Source organism: Atheta coriaria, unplaced genomic scaffold (genome assembly GCF_025399875.1).
Source record: "Atheta coriaria isolate IRGN ID8LTWV9N9 unplaced genomic scaffold, Caltech_Dcor_3.1 hic_scaffold_2_pilon, whole genome shotgun sequence".
Taxonomy (NCBI): domain Eukaryota; kingdom Metazoa; phylum Arthropoda; class Insecta; order Coleoptera; family Staphylinidae; genus Dalotia; species Dalotia coriaria.
Window position 1 is genome coordinate 700,595 of NW_027045444.1, and position 23,727 is coordinate 724,321.

The window sequence follows — 23,727 nt, forward strand, 5'->3', positions numbered from 1 at the left end:
ATACAAATTCCTAAACAAACCGAAAGCTCCAAGGCTACTGGAATAATGAATCCTCGACGCATAAGAAAAGTTTAGAAGCGGAAAATTACCCACTGTGAAAGAAAAATAGGCTGAGCGTAATGGAACGCCAAAGAAAACTAAAAGTCATAAAAACCCGAAAGCTTTAAGCTCAATACTCGACCGAAGAAAACTTTGGTGATTTTAATTAATACTTTAATTATTCCCGACACTTGCGATTAATTTCGATGGGTTTTAATCAAGTGGGCGAAATATTTTGAGTGTACCACATGCGTATATACATCGAGAGCTTTTAAGAGTGAATTATTTCAAGACTTGCTTTAATCTCTTCACTGATTTTAATCCGAAGCCGTGTGAACTAATCAGTTTAAGAATCTCGTTAATTCACTAGCAATTTATCAGGTACTACAGCGAGCTTTGACGCAAAAGCTCAAGTTAATTTAGTTAATTAAAATCAGTTTTTTTTATTCCAAGTATTACAGGATGAAAAATAGTAAAAGCTCTCAACACTTAGTACTTGGTACTTTCGTCATTGTTGTTTGCGCACTTAATCTTGCCTATTGTTGTTATTGTGAGCTTTTTCTCCACAAACTAAATTTTACGCAAAGTGCACATCGTTCCACGCCGACTTACTGAATGTTTGCGTCATTATGTGTGTCTCATTGTGAGTTTATTGCTTTGACTTACTTGGCGCCTCCACCAAACACATGAAAACTTAACAAAAATATAAAAAACTGCTGTGTTAAGAAAATAGCTTTGATTCAAGTCTGCAGTTTTAAGAAGTTTTTATTCTGAATTAAATTAATTTTTTTCTGTTTAGAGAAACCAAAATTGAAAAAGTAAAAAATGTTTGCATTAAAACTGTAATACAAACTCAAATAAAAAGCGGAATAAAACTTAAGTAATCTCAGGATGTGAGAGTAGATGAATAGAATGTAGACGTGAACATGTTTCGAAGGGTGAAAATTTAGAAATTAAAAAAGTTTTCACAATGCCACACCGAGCGAAGAAAGAAAGTCAAACAATACAGATATAGGTAAAATTACTTTTTGGCACAAACTTTTTTTATTAAAAATATTTTCTATACAGCCAATTCATAAAACATTTAGTTTTATATTTTTTTAACAAAAATTTTTTTTAAATTTTTTAAACCGGAAAACATCTAGAAATACAAAATGCAGCCAGAAAAATACAGGAATTGTTTGTGGCATCTTGCATTGTGTCAATTCACATCATAACCACAAAACCAAAACAAGAAACATATGTGAAAAGGTAAAAATGTAAAATGTAAGAATCCAAGTGGATTGAAACAGCACAAACATAACCTCACATGAAAAAACAAAAGTAACCTGTGTCGAAGACATTGTGATACAAAATGCACTCACATCTGTACACTGACAAAAAAAATAACGCAGGATAACTCTCGGGTGTTCTTTATTCGGAGCTTTTCACTATTTTCACACTATTTCTGCCGGTGTGTTGGTGTACACGCGGATAAATGTGTAAATGTCGTCGACTCAACCACAATTTTGCTTTGTCGAAAACCCTCTCGAGCTTTATCGATTGTTGAACGTTAGAGAAAGCTCGTGTTGTTTTTATTTTCTATGTGCAAGCGAAATGCATTCTCTACAGCTGCAAAACAAACCCGGATGATGTATGAGTATGGCATTTATGAAATGAAATTGAGACACGCTGGAAATACGGAAAACCGGAAAATAACGATGTAATTTACTGGAGTTGTAATTTTACACATGTCAATTAAATTTTTTTTTTTTTATTTTCGCATATTTTTCTTGCGCATGCGCGAAAAAAATACGTCCAATTTTTTTTATTTTTTATTACTCACTTTGATATTTGATATTATCAGTAAACAGCAGATTGGAAGTCAGAATTCCGTCCTGTCAGCAAATGTAAACACATTTTCCGCGCCTGCTTTCGCGAATGTTTGCCGCCTGTGTTTGAGCGTGATTCGTCCTTACATCTTATGTTCGATGATGGCATGTGCGGCAAACACGAGCCGTAAGGTAACGCTATCCCTCAACCTCCAATCGGGCGCAAGCGCGTGCAAGGACGATCGAACGACGTCAATATAACAAGATAAACATGCGAGAAAACGAAGGATGAAAATCAAGACGCAAAGATATCATCTTCATTCCATCACATCGCTGATCACGTAACAAGCGAAAATAAAATTGAGATTTTTACGAAAATTAATCGAACGCATAAAGATTATCTACGAATATCTTATTTGTTATGCGGCATTAGAGATAATCAGCGAGAGGGAAATTGGATTCAATAACAAGTTAATAAATTACATGAAATAAAATAAAATAAAAGAATTTGGCAAATAAAAACATTTTTTGTTTATTTTGCGCAAATAAATCTAATTTATATATATATATCTAAGCTCCGCCTAGGTGACTCATACACATGCGCGTCTATAACCAATCATCATAATTTTTTTTGCGCATGCGCGAGAAAAAATATAAAATAAAAAATGTTTTCCATCCGTTGAAATTCCAAGAAAGTGTAATAAAATTTCCTGCGCTGTAGAATGGTAATACAAGAAGAGTGGAAGATTGAAAGACTAGACTAATTTCAATTTGTGTTGATGGCGCGCACAACGCCAGCGGAATTCGCCCGGTTCGCTTCCGATCGATTCCCGATGCAATTTCGATCAAATTTTCATCGTAGCTTGTTTGCCGCGCTCCGCATTCGTTCGCCACCTGCTTAGTGAAGAACCAACAACCCAGTTGAGACTAGTCTAACGCGTTGTCTCATTCATTTCCGGCCATCCGCCTAATGTAGTCAACGACATTCAGGTATTCAAGTATTCCACATTGCGCGATACGAAACAAACTGCGAGTCATTATCTTCTTTCATGTTGCTTTAATTTTCCATTTAGGCGATGCTACTGAATGTTATAAATAATTTGTGTATGTAAATTTTTATTTTTTATGGAAATTTATGGTATTTAAGTGTATTTGAATAAATTTATGCTCCGCCTACTTTGATGTGATGCTATTGGTTGGAATATCTGCGCATGCGCAAGAAAAAATTGGAAAAAGTTGAAAATATGTGTTTATAGGGACACTTTGTATATTTTTTGCGATTTCACCCTCTTTCACGTCCGTTTCGATTTGATTGAAAAGCGTGCCTAACACGATCTGTGTGTCGAACGCATCTTTTCAGCTTCCACACCTTGAGGGTGGAAATATTTTTTATCTCATCTTAGAAATATGAATCTCTATTCATAAAAAAGGATAAGGAAGATATAATAAGATAAAAAATGACAGTTTAAATTACCTCTTCATAAAATTTCATAGACATTTATTTTTTTATTTTTTAAAGGATTTTACTTACTCGTAGAAAGGTTGGAAGCAATTTGTATAATTGTTAATCACAGAGAATGTAATTTACTTACGTTTGCCGGTCTGCTCTTCACATGCACTCGGTGCTCACCTCCTCATCTGCGCCCGCGGTTGAAATGCGAGAAGTTCGCATGTGCAAACGTCAGGAATGTGGACACTGATAGTTCGCCGTCCTGATTAATCGAATCCTCTTTGCCGGTACAAACCGAGATGGTGGGACGATGCGTGGCCGGAACGTGCCGACGACCATCAATCTGCCCGGGAACCATTACTTTCGCCCACTTTGCCGCCAGGGGTGGTTACAGTTCTGCTTATTCTCGGGGCTTCAGGAAATGCATTTGTGGTTTACCTTGCTCGCATAGAGGAAATTTGCCCAAATAGGGTCGACAAGTCTGCGATCGACACATGACAAATTGGAATTTGATCGATATTCAACGATTAATAAGAGAATAAATTGGATTTTTGTATATTGCCTTATATATTCTTGAAGGGGGTTAAATTTTGGTTCTTTTGGTGAAGAGAGTTTAAAAATTAATGGTTTTGTTTAAAAGTTATTGATATTTAAAATTAGTTTTTAGAAAATTTATATAGAAATTGTTATTTTATTTTAAAGATAACTTTTGATATATAAAAGATACAATTGTCGTTCAAAATTTATTTTATTTATAAATTAATTCTCTATCGACTAGTGTAAATAAATTTTATTTATTGTTAATAATTTAGTCGTAAACAAACAAAATATTAAAAAATTACTGAAAAAATTGTTGTAAATTGCGATAACACCCAGTATAATTTTTTTTTCTAAAAATATTTAAAATGATATATATTGCTATTTAAATTATTTATAACTTGGTTTTTACAAAATTCATTTATCTTTAAAAATGGCGGAGTTATAAGCCAATAAACTTGGAACCACTTTACTCCTGATACAAATTTATTTAAATCACCGATTTATCACAATATTATACACAAAATCATCAAACTAATATATAGAAATAATAACCATATAAACAACTAACATATATTTATAAAAAAAATAGTAAATCTCTTATAATTTGCGCTGAAATCAAGTTCAAAACATCAACTACCTCCTAACTTCTGTTTGGCTTCTTGTCTCCTGCGGGCAGTTGAGCTCGACGCCAACCAGTCCCCCGGCTATTGTTATTCCAAACATTAGAGACCATCCGTACTCCCACCTGCAGAATATACGCATGGGCAGGATATCTATGCGTCACACGTCGCGCCAACGTGTAGCAAATGTCAAACACGCCCCGCAGTCGCGTATCGAGATATACTACAAACTACATCCAGAATATATCCTGTATCCTGCCCAGGACATACATTACGCTCTTACGTCTACGTCTGCATATGTCTGCGAGCGTATAATCCCTCATGTCTATACTGTAGGTGAGCGGTAATATATGTATGTATATATATATATTTAGGTATAGATATGTGGAGGTCCTGCAGACGTGCGGTGACCTGGAAGAAAGGATTTGCGAGCAGGCTCACGGACGAGATTAGTCATAACGTCTGCTGCACTCTGCTCGAGGTGCGGCTTGTGATGCAGAAAAGGATTACGACGATCTGAGCTTTGTGCAAGGGAAAAGCGTGTGTGTAACTAGAGTTTGCAGATAGAATTGAAGTTTAATTTTGGTGTTTTAGGTAAATCTCAAAGTCGAAATTAGGAATCTGTGGGGATATTTGTTTGGAGCTAAGATTTGACGTGTTATTATAAATTGCAATTTTTTTTTGGAAAAAAATTAGAAATTAGTTGATAAATGTGCAAGTGCATGATCCGCCCCGTGACTAAAGTCGGTGACTAAAGTACTTTAGTCACGGCCGTGTGTAAAATACTACTTTTGTGTTTCAAAACAGAAATAATATAAAAACATAAAAAATATAAAAATAAATAAAAACACTCCTAATTTATTTTAAGAACTTAATTATAAAAAAAATACTTGTGCTACTTTGTATTTTTTGAATTATTTTTAATTAATGTATAATTTTACACTGCTGTTATTGTTTATTTAATCTTTATCTTTTTTATCCTCGTGATCTTTCTGGTTTCTTTGGCTTTTTTGGCTTTTTTGGCTTTTTTGACTTCATTGGCCGTTTACTTACTTTTGGTGTATATGCATGTTTTGGTTTTTCTGTCACTACTGGTTCTTCCACGTTAAATTCACTTGAATTCGCTAAAAATATAATTATAATAAACACAAAAATTACCAAATTTTGAAATTATATTTTCCACCAATTTCTTGTTTTCGAAAATTTCTTATTTTTACTTTTTTGCTGCATGCAGGTTGCATACAGATTGAAACAATAATAATGGCAATTGCCAAAAATAAAGGAATATATAACTTCATAATACTTTCATTGGAAAAAACATAAATAATGTTTTTAAAAATAAATTTTGTATTTATAGTCATTTTTTGAAGAATGTGGGTGTATCAGATACGTACGATGTAAAGAAGTGATGCATAGCATAAAAAAGGCATAAAAATTAATGATGTGTTTTATATTCATATTTTGCAATTTAATCACTACAATAATTTTATAGCTATTCTGATATAAGAACAATTAAAAAAAGAGATTAAAATTAGTTTAGACAACTTACAAAAACATGAAAATTGCCTATAAATGATTTTAACTATAAGTAAACTTCTATATTCATTTTAATTCTTAATTATATGCCTTTTAAGTTATATTTTTGCAACAAAAACTAGCTTATTTGCTTTTGCTAAATCCAGACTATGAGTATTCCAAAATTTATCAAAATAACTTTAGTGATTTTTGCGTGAAAGCGTCACAAACATACATTTGTATTTAATATATTTTGGAAAATTTTGCTTATATTGTGAATATGAGATGTTTTAGTGTATAAAACACAATCATGTGAAATATTAATCTGAATAAAATACGTATTATTATCAATAATCAGTTATGGAAATGCAACAAAACTCAAACAAGATAAGAATGTTTGTTTTCATGTTTTCATATGCATTATTTAAGGTATATGATTGGAAACAAGGTTAGGTTATGTGCAATAATAACAAATACAATTTTAAAGCAAAAAAAAACAGTTTAACATTATTGGATTATTATTGGAAGTCAATTCAAATTAAGATTTTATTCGCGTCTATTGTTACAGCAAGGCAAGAGGACCGTAAGCAAATTGTTGTTTACGGAATTTAGCAGTCACACGGGGGTTGTTTTGACGGTAGGCAAGGCTTGATTTGCGTTGATGTTTCCTTTGAGTCTCAGGTATTTCATGCTTACCGATATCAATGTCTGGATCTGCTTCCTCTATAATTTAACATTATATGTAAAATTATTTTAAGTTACATAATAGTACATTAAACATCAAGTGTGCTAAACAACATTTTAACCACGGGATTAATTAAGAGTGAGTGTAACAAGCGTTTAATCAAACGAGTGTTTAATAACGTTAAACCATGTGATGCATACGCTGATATTTTTACTTTCACTTTAATTCAAGATTGTGGTTTTTGTATTTACTCCATTTCGTGACTAAAACCCGTGACTAAAGTACTTTCATACCATTTGTGTATAAATAAAATTGTTTGTGTCTCAGAACCATAGAAAAACTGACGATTAAATATTTTAGAAAAATTTTATGAATATTGGAATTACCTGAACGAATATTTACCCTCCTTTCAGGATCTGCAGGGTAAAAGCAGGTGCATTTGTCACCATTTCCGTTCGTGTGGAAATAGTAGTCAGAGGCTGAAGCAGAGGCAATAGCCAAAATGAAAACGGCGAAAAGCTGCATGATTGTATCTTGGTTGAACAGCAAACTGTAGATTTTCGATAAAAAATTACAGATGTATTTATACTGCTTATTTTCAGGTCGGACGCAAATGAATACTAGATGTGTCAATGAATTTTGATTTGCGACCAATAAATTAAGTTTATAGAGCTTTAAACTTTGTTTTGGCTTAAAATGTTTGATAAGATTGTGTTCTTTATAAACAGTAATGAATTTACGATTGTGATGATTCGGTTCATTAAAATTGGTTTACGAAGTATGGAATATCCGATTTTGTAGTGGGATCATTAATGGCCATGTTTTTTAAATTGCAGTGATGCAGTAAAGTTGTAAAAGAAAATTTATTGGTGTTTTGGTAAAATTATAATTTTTGCTGAGATAACAAACATTACACAAAAATTATAAAGTTTCAGTAAAGTAAATTTTAAAAATTGAATTTAAAATATTGAATAATGGTAAGCAAAGGGTGCCATTTATACCGCAGGTTTTTTTTTGCAAAAATTTTCGAGATTTTTGATTTTTTTTATGCACAATCGTGAGTTTCTACTTTAGCGCCATCAATAATTGAATTACTATTATACTACTAGCTTAACCCGCGGCTTCGCTCGCGAATATCTAAAATAATGAAGTTGCTTCCGTACGCGTCTGTAGCCACAGAAGAAGTAACAATGAAGTAGAATGGCGGGAAGTTTAAAATGGCTGAAAGTATAGTCTATGGAAGTATAGTGAACAGTCTCCATAGTGTAGTCAATTGGATTTGATGTTGACGTAGCTGTCGGTAATACAGTGTGATAATACAGTGTGATGGTACTATAGTACTTAGGTTTGAACTTCATTGCTGGAATGCTAGATGGCGTTAAAGTAGTCAAATAGACAGATACAGAGGTATTATTGGCTAAACAATTTCTTTATTTTATTTAAAAAATAATTTTTTTATTAAATAAAAAGTAGCCTATAACCATTCGGGGACCACTAAGAATATGTGTACAAATTTTCATGATGAACGGTTAAGCAGTTTTTGCGTGAAAGTGTAACAAACATCAGGCCTTTCGCATTTATAATATTAGTAGGGATTATCTCTTTAAAGACAAAGACAAATCCAAAAATATAAAAATCATAAAAATTGGTTCAGCGGTTATTGAATTATAAATGGAGTAACAAAAACAATTTTTGAATAATGTATAAATTTAAATATCTCGTTCTCATGTATCCAGAAAATTTAAATAATTATTCAAGCAAAAAAAAACAACTTTTATTTTGTTTACTTTTGCATATTTTTTTATTGATGCCTTTTCAATGTGGGTGTATAATACTATGCGTCGAGTTACGGATAAATGCCCAATACATTTCCATTGTTATAAATAAATAAACAATAGTTAATGCCCCTTGTAATTATTAAGCATATATTTTTATATTGTAGTCATGGTTCGGGTTTTGTGATTAATAAATTCTTCCGCTGAATTAATTATATAACTAATACTCATCATTAAATATATATAAATAATTAATTACTTATCGTTTATTAAGTATACAATAAAATAAAAAATAAATGAAATAAAAATATAATAAAAAAGTTAAGTTTATGTTTAACTAGTTTTTACCCACGACTTCGTCCCGGTATTGTTTGATTAAAATGTGATTTGTTTTTACTCCCTTGTTCTAGACATAGTATGTGTCAATGCTATCAATAAAATTCGCAATTTTATTTTGAAGAAATTAATTATATAAAGAATTGCTAATAATGCACTTCAGCGCGCCATCTCGGATTCAACTATTTAACTATAACTATGATTGAATCACAATGCCAAATTTTATCCTGTATCAAAAGGCTGTCTTTAGGATTTTCCCGGAAATTATTCAAATTTTTCTCGGTGTAAAAACCATCCTTGAACTTTAACGAACATTTTAAAAAATGAATTGGCCAGATTGGTCTAGGCGTTGTTGAGTTATGCGCTTACCAACAGATTTTGCGATTCTTTTTTTTGTTATAGCTTATTATATATTTTTAAATGTTAAATGGAAAAATTTGCAAAGATAATTGATATAAAAGTAAAAAAATAATTTAATTGAATTTGTTATTGCTCATTGATTATTTATTCACAAAGAATCTCATTACATTTGTACAGATACAGATGTAATCGATATATACTTTCACATATTAGCCATAGTAGTAATAGTAACGCCTGGATCCAGTTGGTTTTGGTTTGTTTGGGTAAGTCCCATAATTAGACTGAAGACTATAATCAGCACGTTCAGGATCCATATAGTTTGCAGATGTCAGAACAGACATATCTTCAACTTGACGTTCATCATCGGAAACACAACCATTTTCTAAACATAAAAAATTAAAAATTAAATTTCAAGAGTTTTAGATTATTGTATCTATTAATATGTACCTGGTTCATTATGGTTTCCTGTGAGCTTAGTACAGAGACATGAGTCACCCATGCGGTTGGTAAAGTGGTACTGGCTAATACCGTCACAAGTTGTGCAGGCGATGCACATGGCTAAAGCCAAAAAGAATATGGTAAAAACTTTCATGGTTGTTTATTGTCACAAATTGAGAAATTTTGCTATTTATACGCAGTTTTTAAGGTAGGTGTCAAGATATTTGTTTATGGTGCGTATATTTATTATCAAGAAATTATGGTTGGAACGAATGTGTAAAATTTTTATTTGGTTTTTTATAGTTTTAAGGTTGTAGAATTTTGGAAACTGTGAAATTGATTTTCATGCTTTTATGACTTTATGAATTGAGTTGAATTCAACAAAAGTCACTCAAGATATTTTTATCTTGATATTAAACTATTTTATAACTTCCGTCTTATGAATTAACTGAATTAATAAATAATAAACATAAAACATTATTTAAAATACAAAAAAAAAATCAAAAGAAAACGTTTTTATTTTTTTTTAATTTCTTATTTATCCCTACTAATATTATAAATACGAAAGTCCTGATGTTTGTTCCACATTCACGCAAAAACTACTCAACCGATCATCATGAAAATTTGTACACATATTCTTAGTGGTCCCCGAATGGTTATAGGCTACTTTTTATTTAATAAAAAAATATTTTTTAAATAAAATAAAGAAATTGTTTAGCCAATAATACCTCTGCATCTGGCTATTTGACTACTTTAACGCCATCTAGCATTCCAGCAATGAAGCTCAAACCTAAGTACTATAGTACCATCACACTGTATTATCACACTGTATTACCGGCAGCTACGTCAACATCAAATCCAATTGACTACACTATGGAGACTGTACACTATACTTCCATAGACTATACTTTCAGCCATTTTAAACTTCCCGCCATTCTACTTCATTGTTACTTCTTCTGTGACTACCGACGCGTACGGAAGCAACTTCATTATTTTAGATATTCGCGAGCGACGCCGCGGGTTAAAGCTTGTCTTTTATACATTGGAAAAATGTCCAAAATTAAAAATTGGGAAATATAAAATTTAAAAAATTTATTTTGTGGTTTATATTTTCATTCATATTTGATCTCCAAACTAAATTATAAAAGAAAAATAGTAAAATTTGTTTCAAAACATTTCTGATGAATCAAACAAAATAATAAGCAAATTCAGAATATTTTAATTAAAAGCTCAGATATATTTATTATTTATTTATAGTGTTTATTTTTAAGTAGGTGTTGTGTGTATAACACATCAAAAAATTAATAAAAACATATTTTGATTTATATATAAACAATAAATCAAGTTTATAGCACAAGTATTTAAAATTGTGACACGACAATCATATATAATCATAACTTTAAACTGATAAGATTGTCTCAAGACGCAAGAACAATTGTAATTGAATCAAGTTCAAGATGATTTCACACCTCAAAAATTTATTTATTTGTTTTGTGGTTTATGTAGTGTAGAATTTGCTTTTTTTCTGTCTTAGCCTCAAGTAACTTTTGAGGTTTATCATTTCACACTCACAACATGAGTGGGCGTACTTGTAAATTGTTAAATATGACAAAAAGCAAATAAAAATGATATTGGATAACTTAATTTTTATTAATAATAAATTTTGCTATTAAATTGCAATAAGTAATTAAAATATTTTATATAATTATTGTTCATTATTAGTATTATTAGTATCAAGTGCACTAAACGGCGTTTTAGCCACGACATTTAATCAATCGAGTATTTAACAGCGTTTAGCCACGCAATGCTAACGATATTTATTCATCTTTCACTTTATTTCCACGTTTAAATTTTTGTATTTAAACTTTCTGTTTAAAATTTCAAATTTTGTTTGCACACAACAAATCAAATACTTTAGTCACGGCCATGGCCGTCCGTGAGTAAACAAATCATTATAGATATACTTGTTTTGGATAAATTTCTTAAATAAAATAAAACAAGTAAATAAAGTTTAAATCGATTTATTTCAAATCTCAGATTCAGATTTTCAGATATCATTGCATCAAAACGTTTAGAGTTTAGAGATGGTGTTTGCGCAGGTGTTTGCGCTGGTGTTTGCGCAATTGTTCGAGCAATTCTTCGAGATTTTGTTTGCGAGCAATCAACGTTTCAGCAACACTGGCATCAGGAGCACAACCAACGTCAGCAATCTCATCAGGAATATTAGGAATTATTTCTTAGAAAGAAAAAAACAAAACAAAAAAAAACATAAAAAATAAAATTTTAAAATATTTCATAAAAAAAGCAATCATAATACCTGGTTCTTCAAGTTCTGGAGGAGGAGCCACACAAACACATTGATCACCATTGCGGTTGGTGTACTTATATGCTTCCATAGTTGTTGCTGAGGCGGCAGCAAAAGCCAAGAGGAGAACAGCGAAGAACTTCATGATTAATAATGTCAGATCAAACAAGGTTGATTAAACTCTGAATGTTTCTACCTAAAATTTATTCAGTATTTATAGTGTAATTTCTGCGTGGGTATTACAAGCTTAATACGAATTAAAAACGATTTTATTGACTTAAATTCAATGATGAATTTTATGATGCATGTTGTATTGCTACATGCAAAATAGCATGTAGGAAAAATTATAATTGATAAGATTGTGCCCTATAATTGTTTTATATTAAAGATAATTTGCGACATTAATATTTGATTCGGGACTATAGTTAATGATTTACGTATAAAACTAATAAAAATTTATTTGCGTCATTTTTACAACATTAAAATATTATATGCTTTTGGAAAATAAATTTTTTATTTATAAAGACATAAATTTTATGATGATTTATTTTTGATAGAGCTGTTTCTTGTTTTTTTAATTACACGCGCTATAAACTATTTTTTTATACAATAAACAATTACGGCATTGTCTGAGTTGCTTATACTAACATCGCCTACATAGTGAATTTAATTATATATAAGGGTATATCTAAGATGGAGTACTTTTAGTTTGGTCAGTGTTTTGTTAACAAAAACAAGAATTATGCGCATTTTTGTGGGTTTTATCGTGGCTTTCGTCGCGTTTGTTGGCACGGATGGTTTGGGTGTTTATGAGTTAATTAATGAAGATGGTCATCGTTGCTCCTGTCGAGGGATGCCAAAACATACGATACCAGAAGGTAAGAATAATGATTATCAATAATATTATGTTATTAATTATTTTATTGTGTTTTTATATTTTTAATAGTTTCTCATCCAGGACATTATGGGCAAGGTAAAAATAATTAATTTTAAAAAAATATTAAAAGATATTAAAATGTTTATTTTTATATTTATTTGTTAGTTGAACCAGAATACCCAATTCATCAGGAACCTGAAGTTTTGAGTAAGAATAGTAATTTTAATTAATCCACGAATATATTTTGAAGAATACCTTAATTATTAATTATTAGTAGCATTATTTCATCAATAATTATTTATATTATTTATATTTTTATAGTTTCACACCCAGGTCATCAAGGAGCTGAAGTTGAATGTATGAATTTTTATAATTAATATTAAAATATCATCAATATTGTTTTAAATTTTGCTTTTAAATCTTGAATAAATTTTTAGACCCTGAAATAGATTTCCAGTCTTCTGAAGAACAACAATCTGTAATTGATGCTGCAGGTCATGTACACCAACGTAAGTTTTGTTAAATAAATGCATGAAACGAACAATATTTTAAAACTATAAATTAATTATTTTGTTATAGAACCGTCTGTTCATGAACCAGGTAAAATATATTTTTGTTTTTTAAATGAAAAATTATTGCAATATATTTTAAAGTTTTACAATCTTTAAATATTTAATTCTAAATAACATTATATTAGGAGTAATTATTTTTATTTATCAGTTCATCATGAACACCAAGTTCACCCAGAACCAGAAGTTTATGGTAAGAATATTTGTTTGAAAAGTATTAAATATGATTTAATATATTTATTTTGTTATTTATTTATCAGTTCAACTAGACGACCCAATTTATGAGGAACCTGAAGTTTCGAGTAAGATATATATTTTTAAATATTCATTATAATTAATAAACATTATATTATATTATATGTAATAATTTATTATTTTTTAAATAGTTTCTCACTCAGGGCATCAGGAACAAGGTAAAAATTAATTAATTTTTTTGTTGAATTTCTATTAATAATTATTATTTATTTTTATAATTTTTTATTAGTTTACCAAGTATACCAAAATCATCCTGAAGGTAAAAATATTTCTATCAAAAATATTTATTTTATTATCTTTAATTTAATCTACGAATATATTCTGAATTTTCACAACCAGAGCCATTTATTCAACATCCAGGAATACAAAAAATAGAAGAGCCTCACTATTCTGCTCCAAGTAAAAAATAAAATAATTATTAATTTTAGCTAAGTTATTAATTTAAATCAATTTATTATGCAGGTTCAGGATCATTTGAAGAAGTTGAACCCGGTAAGTTCTTTTTTTTATATAGAAGAACAAAAAATAATAACTTAAAAACTATTTATTTTTATTTTAGTCGATCATACACGTAAGTAGTTATAAATTAATAACGTTTTTGAACTGTAATAATATACAAATTTATTTTTTTTCCATTAGCTGATTTTGGTAAATATCTAATTATCATTAATTTAAATATACATTTAGTAAGTATAAATCAGAATATATTCAAAAGTTGTAAAATCAAATGAGTATCAAGAATATCAAGTAAGTATTTTTTAAATTGAAGAATAGTAACAGTAATAATCTATAAATTAATTTTATGGTTTTAGTAAAGCCTGCAGAAATTCCAGGTAAAAATTATTTTTTATTTAAACTATTATTAATATTATTAAAATATATTTATTTTAGTGTACAATATGATTCATGAAACTCAACCAGGTAAAACAACTCTTTAAATTAATTAATTTGCAAATCGCAAGTAAACAAAAGTAAAAATTTGTATTTAAATTTATTTTTTTAAAGAACATAATGTTCCACATGTACCACATTTTTTAAATTATTTACATTTATTTATGTTAACTTGATATTTTAGAAGAACCCGAGCTTGATCTATCTGAATTGGCTGAAGTTATGAGTAAGTACAAATATCAGTTATCAGTTATCAGTAATATTTAATTTGATTAACAAAAATAATTTTTATGTATATTCAAAATTTATAAAACATTTTTAGACCCTGAAATTGATTATCAGTCTTCTGAAGAACAGCCAATTATAATTGATTATGAGTCTTCTGAAGAAGAGCCAATTATAATTGATGCAGCAGGTCATGAACATCAACGTAAGTTTTGTACCATATTATGCATGAAACTACCAATATTTCTTAACTATAACTATTGATTATTAATTTGTTTTAGAAGCTCCTGTTCATAAACCAGGTAAACTATTTCTCATTAAGATATAGAATGTGTGCAATATTCAATTGAATCTTAAATCTCTTTGATGTTGTGAACTTACCAGCTTGCTGTCCAGTTCACACTCCAGTTGAAGTTCCAATGATTCCAAGTGATGCTTCCGAAGAGCGTGACGCCTACATTTCTGAGGACAGGCCACCGATTGATTTTGAACAAATTGGAGATCATGTTGTTGTAATGCCAGAGCACTTATTGCCGGCCAAGGTTCCACACTGTTCGTAAATGTATACAATTGATTTATGTGCAAACATGTTGAAATAAATGCAAAATATATTGATTAAGTATATGTAATCATTATGTTCTGATCCAGCTTCATTTCAAATCTTTATCTTTTATTTTTATCTTTTTTTTTATTTTTTAAAAATGATCCCAAAAACTTTTAAATTTTTAATTTTGTTTATAAAAAAAATGGGAATTATACACGTTAACACCATCTCGGGTTGAATTATATCACTATAACTATGATAAAATCTCCATATAAACTTTTATCCCTTTTTAACCCTTTTCTAATTATATTTTTGCAATAAAAACTATCTTATTTGCTTTTCTGTTGTCTAAAAGATTTTTATTCTAAAGTTTATCAATATTGGTTTAGTGGTTTTGGCGTGAAAGCGTCACAAACAAACAAAATCACTTAGAAAATTGCCAGAAGTCTATAGATACTGTAGAAATGTAAAAATTACATTTTTTATATGGTACTGAAAATAAAATATAAATTAAAAATAAACAGATATTTAGAGCTTGAATCGATTTATTTCAAATCTGGATTTGGTTGACAGTTTGCGCATTAAGCTCAGCCTAAATAAAGGCGCCTCGAAATAGAGCTTAAAACATTGCGACGAGTTTCTTGTTTGGGTTTAACCCCTACTTCGGGGCAAACAATTTCTGCTGGGTGTTGTTCTTCTAGAAATATCACAGTATACCATGAAATGTTAATATATTATTACGTACCAAGTAATAACAATATATAAAGTATGAAATGGCTTAATGGGAGTTTTTGTCACGAGATTGATTAAAAGCAAGTGTAGCAAGCGCTTTATCAATCGTGTGTTTAACAACGTTTAGTCACGTGAAGCTTACGATATTTTTCAACTTTTATTACTGTATTTCTACCTTTTGGTTTTTGTATTTGAATTTTTGCATTTTAAATCTTCAAAAATTGCATTTTATATGGACTTGTACTACACCATAGGCAAATGCACAGGCGCAAACTCCACCCCGTGACTAAAGCCCATGACTAAAGTACTTTAGACACGGCTAAGACCGTTTGTGTATAAAATATCACTTTTTGAGTCTCAAAACAGTGCAAAAATCGATGGAAATAAAAATGGAATAAAAAACTAATTTAAATATTACCTGCGGCTCCTTCGTCAACTATATCATCTTCTGAAATTATATCATATTATAAAAAATAGATTTTTAAATGTAGATATTTAACTATATATAATATTTCTACCTTGTGTTGGAGTTGCAATTTCGGTGGCTGCAGGTGCAGTGAAACCACAAATACAACGGTCGCCATTCCTGTTGGTGTACCTGTAGGTGGTTGACGAAGCTGATGCATAAACAAAAGCCAAAACAAGAACTACTAAGAACTTCATGATTGTTGGTAGGCTAAGCAACTTGGAGGAAAGTTGAGTAAACTGTGAATATTTCATATAACTTTCCGATGTATTTATACTGCAAATTATCAAAATATAATTTCGTGGTGCATAATGTTTAATAGGTAATATGATGCGCATCTGATGCAGATTATCACCGACATAAAAATTTTAAATACTTAAAAAGTGGAATTATTACGAGGTGTAAAATTTTGGATTAGTAGCATGAAAATGCATGAATTTAATATTTCATGTTTTTATTACTTTCAATGTTGAATACTTCTAATAAACAAAGTTGTAAATCCAGAAAATCACGTATAATTTTTTAATAAATAAATTTAAAAAATTATTAATATATTTCATGTTGTTTAAGTGCAAATTTGTTTAAGCGTTGCAATAAAATATAATCAGATAATAAAATTTAATCAATTTTACCATTAAATTGGCAGGCGTTCCAGATAATACGTAAATATTTCAAGTATTTTTATGTAGGTGGAATTTTACTCATGAAAATAATGGCGCAGTAAAGTAATTTTTTTAAGAACCAAGAAAAACGGGATTTTGCGTTTCGTGAAGGACACATTAATTATTATGGGCTTAAAAGACTTAAAATCTAAAAAAAAATTAAAAGACTTATTAATTAATATAAAATGAATGAAAAAATTAACGAAAAATGTTTTTAGGTTATCTGTTCTCTTGATACTGCCATTGTGATATCGATATACCGGTTTATTTCGAAATTAATGTCGTATTTAAAAAAATCGGTGATTGAATATAAAAACACCGAAAAATCTATCATAAATCCTTCTTTTGGGCCAAAACAATAACAAATTATTGTAAAATTAAGCTGATTGTTAATTAAACCTACTAAAATTTGGAAAATCTTGGATTTTATCCCAAAAATTTTAAGAATTTTAAACATTTTACTTTAATTTTATTAAAAAGAAAAATCAAATTCTGCAGTTTTAAAATCAAATACATCAAAATAATTTTTTTATATCAATTAACATAATCTAAAACACCAAATCACTTCATATTCAAAAATTCTTCATTAACATATCCTCCGGTTAAATACCGGTTGAAGCATAGTAATAGATTTCCTCATTGGTATGATTTCTAATTTGCGAGGAGGACTAAGCTGAATTCTGTCCACACGCCTTTTTCTTTGATCCATACATCCTACAAAATAAGCAATTATTCAATACAAAATATTTCAATTTTCATATTACATTTAATATTTATAATACCTGGTAATATATTCCCAGTATATTCATTAGCCCCAAAAGAAATAAATCCAGCAATCACCCCAGAAGTAACACACATCAAACACAGAATAAAAATAACTGTTCCTTTCATTATCTATTATAAAATTCATCAAATAATTACAAACTCAGTCACAAAGTCAGAATTAATAACTTTATATACTAAAAGTCATGGCGTGGGCGAGCGTAATCCCAAAGAAGAAACGCAATCAATTGGCTTTGTTCTATTTTAAATCAAGTCTGATAGGATATCTTTATAAGAGTACTTATTAATTATAAATAATAATAAATTGTTAACTGGTTTTTTTATAGTAGGAAATTAAATTACAATTTATTATGGAGAATTTAAAAAAAATTAGAAATAAAAATAAAATAAAACAAAAATAATTCCGACTAAAATTTATTAATTTATTCTGTAGATGCTGTTTTGATTACAAGTATCTTGGGTAGGTTACACTACGAATGTTTCCTTTACGGTGGCGGGAACCAACATAGAACGATGCATGATGGGTAGAGAAACCTTTGCGAACTCCTGGTACACCTTCATGGCTAGCGATTTCTTCGGAAGGGAGGACATCAGTATCACAACCAGGAGCTAAATAGTAATAATTATAATAAAATTTTTGTTTTAAGAGGCAAAAAGTGATATTTTAAACAAAACAGCCAAAACCGTGACTAAAGTACTTTATTCACTGACTTTAGTCACGGGTTGGAGTTTTAAGTGCTAAATGTTGTTAAAAACTCAATTAAATAATCTCGTACCAAAAATTCCTATTTAACTTATTTGATACTCAATATATTATTAATAAATTTAATTTTAATTTATGTTACCTGGTAAAGAGATGCTGCAGACACAATCGTCACCATTTTCATTGGTGTAGTCGTAGGTTTCAGCTGCGACGAAGGCAACACACATGGCAAGAGCCAAAAAAACAATGGAGGAATTCATCTTTGTTGTTTTCTCGGAGAAGATTTGGTGTCAACTGCGAATGGTACTTAGTCGGTGGCAGAAGATATATTTGTACAAGAAATTTTCATGTAGGCGATGCTTGATTTTAAGGAAAAACAATAAATCAGTTTTTAGCAAAGTAAAAATTAATGGCACGTGAGATGCACAATAGCAACAGTACATTAATTCTTCATAAATGAAGCATTAAATTTGATATTGATAGAAATTTTTGAAGAAAATAATATTTTTTTACTTCTATTTTTAAAGCGCACAGTTTTTAGGTGCAAAAAGTAGTACTTTAATAACAGACCGCCAAAATCGTGACTAAAGTACTTTCGGTAGTGGGTAAATAAAGTTGAAGTAGAAAAAATTGTGTAACCATTGGTAAACATGGTAAAAGTGTCGTTTAGCGCACTTGATACTTAATATACTATTTTAAAAAATGCTAAATATTTTTAGCAATATCTTTAAGAATATGTGTACAAAATTTCATAACAATCAGATCCATAGTTTAAGCGTGAAAGTGCAACAAACAAACAAAAAAGATATTTTTGTGTTTATAATATTAATATTAATTAAGGAATATAAAATAACCATGCAAATGCCCAAATGTATTTTGGCACATTTCAATTTTATTAATGTTATTACTGATTTCCCCATTAATTTCACATAAACAAAAAATTATATCACAACATGATAAAAATGAATTAAAACCAAAGTAGGTATAAATACACCTTTTGTTTGCTTTACGCTTCCATATTAAAGTTTATGACGCGTGTAATAGATGCCTACGGCGAACATGTAATAATTTTTTAAACACCCAAATCCACCTGATAAGATTTTGGGACCACGAAGGATAATAAATTAAAAGTAGTAGGAGCTCAGGATAGAGGTTATGTTGCCAAACATAGGCAACCTTTCTTACACGAACCTTTATCAAACTCTAAATTATAATTTTAATTTTGTTTTGTGTGTGGATGGACCCAAAGATTGGACCCTAAAAATTAGGATTTATCGATCACAAATAATAGATGTGTATTAATTTATCAAGTGGCTGAAAATTAGTTTTAGTCACGAGTTTGATTAAAAGCAAGTGTAGTGAGCATTTAATCAATCGAGTGTATAACAACGATTAGCCACATAATGTTTTTGCTATTTTTTCAATAAAAACGCAAGCGCAGTCCTAACCCCATGACTAAAACCCGTGACTAAAGTACTTTAGTCACCGTTTTCACCGTCCATGAATAAAGTATCACTTTTTTTTGTCTAAAAACCGTAGAAAAATTTGTGTTTTAAACGTGAAAGAAAGAAAAAATGATTTTTACCTAAATATACCGAAAACAAGAAAATAATCAACTATCAAATATATATAAATCATATATTTTTGATACATTGCACCCATTTACCTCCTAGGCAAACATAGTACAACAAAAAAATAATTTTTGCAATGGCAAGCGATATCCAGCAATAATTTGCGGTTATTTCAGTTTTCAACAGCGCTCCGCCCAAGTTTAAGTGAAATTTATCGCAATTTCTGCGCATTTTCCGCCGCGGGAAAAGCATAAATTGCCGCGTCGTGCAAGCCCCGGGACTTTTATCAAAGTCTCAAACGCGCAGCGAAACAAGGAAACACGCTGCAACTCAAAGCGGACGAGTGGTGCAATAAAACGTTTGCAGCGCGGAAAACTTGAGAAAATTCAACAATCGCAAAAAATGCACGGAAAATCCTCCAATGCAAAAACATAGATTCGAGTCAATATGAAATAAAACAAATTTTTTTGTCCTCTTTGACATTTATGACCTTATTTTAATAAATAATGACCCTAGAAAACTCTTCAATCTTTTTTGTTATTTCTGCGTCCCTGATACTTTTTTTAAACGACGGATAATGTTTCAGGATGTGATTGGAAGTAGATAAGTTAATTAATAATGATTAATGTGCGATTTGCGTCGATGTTTTACGCGTTGACATTTTCTAGTCCCTTTGTTCTGTTGCCCTGTCACTCGCGCCGACCGCATCTTAAGCGATGCCGTTTGCCATGTCGACCCGCTCGTCCCGCCAGGGACCACTAAACAAGCATTTCGCTGTCCATTTGGCGCCGCTTTTGACCATTTTACCTCCTCGTCCACTGTTGTTCTATCTCTCTGGCTACCTCTTCGTTGGCGCATTATTTTTTTCTCACAACTTAAGGTTTGTTTGCTTTCTTCCAATTCTCGAGGGATGGCTATTTCTGACCGGAGTGTATTTTTTGCTCATTTTGTTGCCTCGTACTGTTCGTATCCTGTTTTTATTTTATTTGTATTTGTTGGCCTATTTCCAGCTGTAACTGCTTTGTGTAACTGTGTTGTTTGTGTGAAAATTGGGTTTGAAAGTGTCGCCTGGGGTTTTTGGAGTTAGGGGTGGGTTTGATGGGGTTGGGTAAGGGTGACGCAAGGAAATTAACACCCTTGTCTTGTGGTCGGTCAACCGGGCGGCGTCATAATGCGCGTTTTACTGGTAATTATTGTCGACTTTTGGTCTTAATCGAGGAATTCTAAAATTTGTAGCAACTTTAAGGGCGGATTACGGGATAATGGTTTGTGATAACAACAAAAGGTTTTCAGCATTTGGTAAGGAATTTTATTGAGAACAATATGGGCAAAATTTTAATATGCTTATTGTTTAAATTAATTTGTTATTAATATTTTTAGTAAAAAAAAGGCATTTTTAACAAAAAGTTATTTTGATAACGCATAAAACAAAAGATAAGAATAATAACTCAAAAATTATTATGTACACGTTTAGAAAATATATCTGTTAATCAAATGTCGTTTGAATTATTTAAATATCTTAATTCAAAGAGATTTTATACGCGTTTAATTAAAACATTACAAAATGTATCAGGAGTACATAAAACTTTATTACCCAATTACTAACCAATTTTTCAGATGAAAGGATTTTTACTCATAAACATAAAATTTACTATTATTCCACTAAGATATTTTTAAAAAAGTGATAATGTTATCACAAATATTTGTTATTTACCTCCTCGATAATTTTTTACCTAAACATTATTAATTATTCATAACCTGTAATATTTAACCCGCAATTTCTCAAAATGTTACCACCTATTGTAATCTTAGCATATACACGTGCTTCACATACCTCCTTGGAATATGAGGAGGTAATTCCAAAGAGGTATGAAACTCGTGCATGCACCACACTAAAACTTTCAGCATTTACGTGCGCATGTTGTGCATAAGTTTTGCGCAAATCTAATACGAGCATGTAATCTCATGCAGACGCACCGCACCATCTGAGCTGCCTTTGTATCAGGCGCGCAGTTTCATTTATGGTTACGATGGCATGTAACGAGCATTTTCACGCTTATAGCAGTTACTCGTGATATTTACGTGTTTTGGGGAATGCAATAGTTTTGGTCTTATCACGAGTGTGGAAATAATTATTAACCTGAAGAATATCGGAAGATTTAAAGTGCAATAATAGTTATTTAATTGTTTTTTTTTTTTTGTAAAGAGTTGAAAAATGTTAAAATATGTTTGAGTAGTACGTTTTATAGACAATTTCATTCCTTATATAGTTGTAAAAATTTAATGTGTTTACGTTTATTAGTTTTGTGGCTATAAGCTGTTTAATTCGGTAGTTTATGGTCTCCTAATACACTAAAACACGCATTATGATAGAAAATTGTATTTTACTCCTGTTATTAACATCGTTGGCATACGAGTCATATGTCATTTTAAAGGTAATTAAATTTCACATCACCTACAAAAATATTCACGCTGCTATCATTATTTATTAAAAAGTTATTGAGCTTTAAAGTGACAAAATTTTTATTCATTTATTTTTATTGTTTTTTTTATAGAAAACTTCTAATAATTATAAAACTGAATAAGTGACAAATATAAGTATTTTATATAAAAACAGAATTAAATTCTCTACAAAATGGCGTAGTGGTTGTTGTTATCTATGCAGTTATCAGAAGTTAAAATTAATGTTAAAAGCAAAAATCTTTTTAAAAACGTCTGTTTTTCCGTATATCTGCAAATACCAAATGAAATATGCAAAAGTCGATGCGGTAGAAACGCCCGAATGGCACGCAGGACGAAAATATCGAACAGCAGTAACAGGAGTAACATGGCGCGGCCTGCCCGCGTCGAAATTGAAAGCCCAACGCCGACGTCTGTGCCGCCACGTGCGGTGAAATATGAACGCTGCAAAAAAAGATCTGTCAACGTTTTATCGCTTTCTACTGCGCCTCGCTACCTCCTATTCCGGGCATTCGAATTTTTGAACCTTTTTCAGTGTTTTCACTGTCTCGCTATTGGCTTTGCGTTCGATCCAGCGCCATTTTTGTCAATGTTTCCAATTTTCTCCATTTGCACGCGAAGAGGTGTAGCTGTATGTATGCATTGTGTTGTATTCGCGTATTTGGTATTCAGTTTGATTCGGTTTCATCTCGCCACCTCGCACCCGTTACACCTTAACTGCACCGCAGGCGTGCGGCAGGCCGTTCGTCCCATGTGCGGCCAGGATTTATGTCCTGATTGAAAAACGGTGATTTGTGCACGTGGAAATGAAAACAAACGTATTACACGGAACCAAATCATGAATATAAAGAAGAAAATTTAATTTTAATATTTATATCGATTTCAAAGTCGGATTACCAGTAAATGATAAGAGATTACAAAAATATTTTATTTTCACATGAAAGATAATTTAAATAGTAATAAAATGAGATATTGTATAAGTTGGTACCTTTAATAGTTTAAAAGTTACACGCGTTTAAACATATTAAATCAATTTAGGTATCAGGAGCCCAGCATGCAATTTCAAACCTGAATAACTCCGGAACTAATAGAGATAAAATTGTGAACTTTTCATA

The 23,727-nt window shown here is 30.5% G+C and overlaps 2 protein-coding genes and 7 long non-coding RNA genes across 12 annotated transcripts; 2 read left to right on the forward strand and 7 right to left on the reverse strand.

Annotated features, from left to right (window-relative positions):
• Positions 1-5,359: 5,359 nt before the first annotated feature.
• Positions 5,360-5,770, reverse strand: LOC135803414 (uncharacterized). The gene is made up of 2 exons (XR_010550797.1): positions 5,644-5,770; positions 5,360-5,584 (listed from the first exon to the last, which is right to left on the reverse strand). It is a non-coding gene; the product is annotated as an uncharacterized lncRNA (long non-coding RNA).
• Positions 5,771-6,475: 705 nt separating this feature from the next.
• On the reverse strand, positions 6,476-7,278 carry LOC135801557 (uncharacterized). The gene is made up of 2 exons (XR_010550406.1): positions 7,047-7,278; positions 6,476-6,698 (listed from the first exon to the last, which is right to left on the reverse strand). It is a non-coding gene; the product is annotated as an uncharacterized lncRNA (long non-coding RNA).
• Positions 7,279-9,253: 1,975 nt separating this feature from the next.
• Positions 9,254-9,771, reverse strand: LOC135801800 (uncharacterized). Its single transcript, XR_010550445.1, has 2 exons — positions 9,579-9,771; positions 9,254-9,513 (listed from the first exon to the last, which is right to left on the reverse strand). It is a non-coding gene; the product is annotated as an uncharacterized lncRNA (long non-coding RNA).
• Positions 9,772-11,574: 1,803 nt separating this feature from the next.
• LOC135800906 (uncharacterized) lies at positions 11,575-12,075 on the reverse strand. Its single transcript, XR_010550241.1, has 2 exons — positions 11,887-12,075; positions 11,575-11,805 (listed from the first exon to the last, which is right to left on the reverse strand). It is a non-coding gene; the product is annotated as an uncharacterized lncRNA (long non-coding RNA).
• A 486-nt stretch (positions 12,076-12,561) lies between these two features.
• Positions 12,562-14,154, forward strand: LOC135803279 (LIM domain-containing protein A-like). The gene is made up of 13 exons (XM_065316875.1): positions 12,562-12,752; positions 12,821-12,847; positions 12,917-12,958; positions 13,073-13,108; positions 13,189-13,260; positions 13,331-13,351; positions 13,472-13,513; positions 13,581-13,622; positions 13,707-13,733; positions 13,805-13,834; positions 13,915-13,974; positions 14,038-14,067; positions 14,135-14,154. The coding sequence occupies exons 1-13, from the start codon at positions 12,617-12,619 to the stop codon at positions 14,152-14,154; spliced, it is 585 nt and encodes a 194-aa protein (XP_065172947.1). The 5' UTR covers positions 12,562-12,616.
• Positions 14,155-14,255: 101 nt separating this feature from the next.
• LOC135799867 (uncharacterized) lies at positions 14,256-15,310 on the forward strand. 4 transcript variants are annotated; one of them, XM_065313116.1, is made up of 7 exons: positions 14,256-14,408; positions 14,467-14,496; positions 14,651-14,692; positions 14,789-14,821; positions 14,858-14,896; positions 14,976-14,993; positions 15,076-15,310. In XM_065313116.1, the coding sequence occupies exons 1-7, from the start codon at positions 14,378-14,380 to the stop codon at positions 15,249-15,251; spliced, it is 369 nt and encodes a 122-aa protein (XP_065169188.1). In that variant the 5' UTR covers positions 14,256-14,377; the 3' UTR covers positions 15,252-15,310. The 4 variants fall into 4 exon arrangements, with proteins under 4 accessions (XP_065169188.1, XP_065169170.1, XP_065169178.1 ...); XM_065313106.1 differs by having other exon boundaries at positions 14,278-14,408; positions 14,973-14,993; XM_065313098.1 differs by having other exon boundaries at positions 14,266-14,408; positions 14,789-14,896.
• Positions 15,311-15,762: 452 nt separating this feature from the next.
• LOC135801317 (uncharacterized) lies at positions 15,763-16,680 on the reverse strand. Its single transcript, XR_010550352.1, has 3 exons — positions 16,486-16,680; positions 16,386-16,415; positions 15,763-15,932 (listed from the first exon to the last, which is right to left on the reverse strand). It is a non-coding gene; the product is annotated as an uncharacterized lncRNA (long non-coding RNA).
• Positions 16,681-17,542: 862 nt separating this feature from the next.
• On the reverse strand, positions 17,543-18,014 carry LOC135798311 (uncharacterized). The gene is made up of 2 exons (XR_010549688.1): positions 17,878-18,014; positions 17,543-17,809 (listed from the first exon to the last, which is right to left on the reverse strand). It is a non-coding gene; the product is annotated as an uncharacterized lncRNA (long non-coding RNA).
• Positions 18,015-18,276: 262 nt separating this feature from the next.
• LOC135803365 (uncharacterized) lies at positions 18,277-18,870 on the reverse strand. Its single transcript, XR_010550788.1, has 2 exons — positions 18,724-18,870; positions 18,277-18,487 (listed from the first exon to the last, which is right to left on the reverse strand). It is a non-coding gene; the product is annotated as an uncharacterized lncRNA (long non-coding RNA).
• Positions 18,871-23,727: the final 4,857 nt, after the last annotated feature.